The sequence below is a fragment of the Talpa occidentalis genome, unplaced genomic scaffold (genome assembly GCF_014898055.3).
Source record: "Talpa occidentalis isolate TD23 unplaced genomic scaffold, MPIMG_talOcc4v2.1 talOcc4.1306, whole genome shotgun sequence".
NCBI classification, from domain to species: domain Eukaryota; kingdom Metazoa; phylum Chordata; class Mammalia; order Eulipotyphla; family Talpidae; genus Talpa; species Talpa occidentalis.
This window is the reverse complement of record NW_023601330.1, coordinates 16,772-20,320: the sequence shown is the minus strand read 5'-3', so window position 1 is coordinate 20,320 and position 3,549 is coordinate 16,772. Positions and strand designations below refer to the sequence as shown.

Genomic DNA, 3,549 nt, shown 5'->3' with positions numbered 1-3,549 from the left:
CGTAGGGGTGGGGGTAGAAGCCCCCCGGCATGATGAATCACAGCTTTGGGGATGCAGCCATGGAGCTTTCTAGAAAGGAAAAGCACCCTCCTGATTCTCAAGTCCCTCGGCCCCAAGGAGACCACCACTTTGGAAGGGGTGGTGGGTGGACAGAGGGGGAACCCAGGGCAGCCTCTGGGGCACGAATAGCACTGGGCTGGGGAGTGGGGACACTGAGACTAACCTGCCACGTGACCCTGGGTTTATCACTTCCTCTCTCCGGGCCTCAGTTTCCCCATCCATAAAGGAAGGCCGTGAGGCCCACCGGCCCCCTGGTGCTATCTCCAAGAGACCTGGCGCCTAGCCGGGATGGGGGGCGCCTCTTCCTGCCCCAGAGGGGGCTCTTCCATCTCCGCCCGGCCTCCTTCTCCCCCAGACCTGTCCTCGTCCCAGAGCCCCAGACCCCACACCCTCTTTGGGCGTCCTGATCTGCCCCCCCGCCCTCACCCAGCCCGCACCCCTGCAGAGCCCTGGGCAGCACAGTAGACACTGGTGTCGGTATCAGTGTGTAAACTTTAAGGAGAACGTGTCTTTGTTTTCCTGTCCGTTATTGTCGGGTGGTGGTGTTCACAGTCAGGTGGTGGTCAGGTGTGTGCATGGTGCGTGCGTGCGGGTGTGCGTGTGCGTCCACTGCGGGGCCTCGGCCCCCAGCGCGCCCCGCCCGGCCGCCCGGGCCCTTCCCCGCGCGCCCTGCCCTCCCCCTCCGACCTCACCAGGGAGGAGAGGGTCACAGCTTCTGCTGGGCCGAGACCCCCTTCCAGTAATCGAGGATGTCGTGCAGGTCCTCGTCCTTGGCGAACTGGACCTTCTTGCGCAGGGCGTGGCCGGCGGCCATGTACACCTCCTCCCGGTGGTGCTTCTTGTAGGGCCGGAAGCGCTCCCAGATCTTGTGCGTGCTCTCGGAGGAGTACTCAGGGCTGGAGGAGTAACCTGAGTAGTAGTGTCTGGGGAGAGCTGCGAGTAGGCGGAGTCCCGCTTGGAGCGGGTCAGCGGCTTGAGGAAGGACACGCGCTGGCTCAGGCTGTCGGCGCCCTCCTCGTAGTACAGGGCGGGGAAGCTGTGCCGGTGCTCGCTGCAGTGGTAGGCGGGCTTCACCTCCAGGTGGTGGATGCCACCGCCGCCCCCACTGCCCGCGGGCACCAGAGGTAGCCGGTCCAGCGGGCTGTTGAGGGGGCTGCCCTTCTCGATGTACTTGGAGTCGGCCTTGGCCAGCCCGGCGGCAGCCGGGTGGTCAGGCACGTCCAGGCTGAAGACCTTGGCGCTCTTGATGGAGCCGCTGGACGAGACGCTGCAGGTCTTGCGGGCCACGGCGGCGTCGGCGCTCAGCTGGCGCTGTAGGGGGTGGTGGGAGCTCTCCTTGTATGGGGTGACAGGAAGCTGGGCCGCTCCAGGGCCCGGGGGCAGCAGCGGAGGAGCCGGTGGCGGCCGCAGGGAGGGACTGGCACTCGAAGGCCAGCTCGGGGTCCCCGCCGCCCCCGCCCCCCCCAGGAAGGAGGCCGAGTCCAACTTGAGGGCATCGATGCAATTGTTGATGATCTGGTTGACCTTGTCCACCTCCTTGGCGATGGTGGAGATCTCCGCCGCCGAGCCCTGGCCGTTCTCCAGGTCCGGGAGGTCGTCCTCAGGCCGGGCCAGGCCGTCACCACCCACACCGTGCGCACCTCGATGTAGTTGCCCTTGGTGGCCACCTTGGGCGTGTCCAGCCCGGCCTCCAGCCCCTTGGAGGCGGGCAGCTTCTCCCCAATCATGGAGGGGATGGAGGACATGCGGGACACGGGCAGCACGGGGGGCTCGCCCAGCTTCTGGGCGGCGTGGACCACCGAGCCGGCGTCCACGTCGGCCCCGTAGCGCATCTCCAGGATGGTCTTCTTGACCTTGACGGACTTCTGCTTTTCCTCCTGCATGCGCCGCTTGCGCAGACAGTAGTAGACGGCCCCCAGCACGATGACCATGCCGAAGAGACAGCCCAGGATGGTCATGATGTAGTGGGTGGTGGTGGAGGTGCTGGGCGCCAGGTCGCCGGGGACGGGGTCCCGTGTGGTGAAGGTCAGGCAGGTGTGGTTGAAGCGGCGGTTGTTGCGCAGCGAAGTCACGCAGAAGGTGTACTCCGTGTGTGCCCGCAGCTTGTCGAGCGTGACGATCTCCTTCTTGTTCTTGAGCGTCATGACGTCAGAGAAGTAGCTGTTGTTGTACTGGACCAGCACGTACATCTTGCTGTAGGGGTGTGGGATGATGACCACCAGCGTGGCCGAGGTGAAGGTGACCTGGTGCAGCTTGATGGCGGGCCCGGCGGACGCGTCGGTGGTGGAGGAGGCCGGCGGCTCCACGGAGAGGATCTCGTCGGGGTTGAAGCCCGAGTTCTCGTCGGGCTCCCGCTGGGCGTCGGTGGAGTAGGGCGTGGGGTGGCTGGCGGGCCGGGCGGGCAGTGAGCCATTGCGGCACTTGGCCTGGAGCACAGTAATGGCGTTGAGGCTGTGGTAGGGCCGGGGCACCAGCAGCGGGTAGCCGGCGAACTCGCGGGGCGACTCGCACTGCAGGCGGTCGTAGTTCTTGGTGACGTTGTTGAAGGCCACCAGCCAGGCCAGGAAGCCGAAGAGGTCGCACTCACAGTTGAAGGGGTTGCCGGCCAGCTCGCACACCATGAGGCTGGCCAGGCTGGCAAAGGTGGCGCCGTCCAGGCGGCTGAGGCGGTTGGAGGACAGGTCGATGCTGATGAGGCTGGGGCACTCGGAGAAGGCGGCCGGCGTCACCACCTCGATGAGGTTGTGCTGCACGAAGAGGAACTGCAGCCGGCCCATGCCGCGCAGCATGCCCTCGGTCAGGTTGCTGAGCTTGTTGTAGCCCAGCTGCAGCACCTGCAGGCTCGACTGGCCCAGGAAGGCGCCGTCCTCTATGTAGGAGATCTCGTTCTTGGTGAGGTTGAGGTCGGTGAGGTTCCCGAAGCGGTTGAGCGAGGAGTAGAGCACGGCCTTGAGCTTGTTCTCGTTGAGCCGCAGGTCGTGCACGGTGCTGTTGATGTGCTGCGGGATGGTCTCGTAGGGCGGCTGGTTCTGGCTGCAGATGGCCAGCCACACATACCCCTTGTCGCCCTCGATGAGCCAGCAGTCGGCGCGAACGGCACCCGGCCGGCACACGCACAGCAGCGCCGCGGCGCACAGCCCCAGGCGCAGCATGGCGCCAGCCACGGCCCCCTCGCAGGCCGGGCTCAGGGTCAGGGGCTGGGGTGCGGGGGGCCTAGCGGCTGGAGGCTGGGGCCGGCAGCACAGTCCTCCCCGGGGCCGCCACCATCTTGGGGCGACCCCAGCACGGGGGCCCCAGGTGAAGCAGGCACGGCCAGTGCCAAGGACCGGGGGACTGCCGGGGGGCTACCTGCGGGCACCGGGCACCGCGGCCAGGCCGGGGCCAGGGGCGCCGCGGGCCCCACAGCCTGCTTCCGCGCTGCTCCTCTCCTGCCGGGAAGGCGCGCAGGATCAGGGCTCGATTCCTCTCCCTCCTCCTCCACTTCCTCCT

The 3,549-nt window shown here is 67.0% G+C and overlaps 1 protein-coding gene across 1 annotated transcript; it reads right to left on the bottom strand.

The window, feature by feature from the left end:
* Positions 1–719: 719 nt before the first annotated feature.
* On the bottom strand, positions 720–3,212 carry LOC119243932 (protein phosphatase 1 regulatory subunit 29-like). Its single transcript, XM_037509749.2, is given in 6 exon segments — positions 720–990; positions 993–1,406; positions 1,409–1,432; positions 1,435–1,527; positions 1,530–1,694; positions 1,697–3,212. Coding segments are annotated over 6 exon segments (2,436 nt in total). The 3' UTR covers positions 720–766.
* Positions 3,213–3,549: the final 337 nt, after the last annotated feature.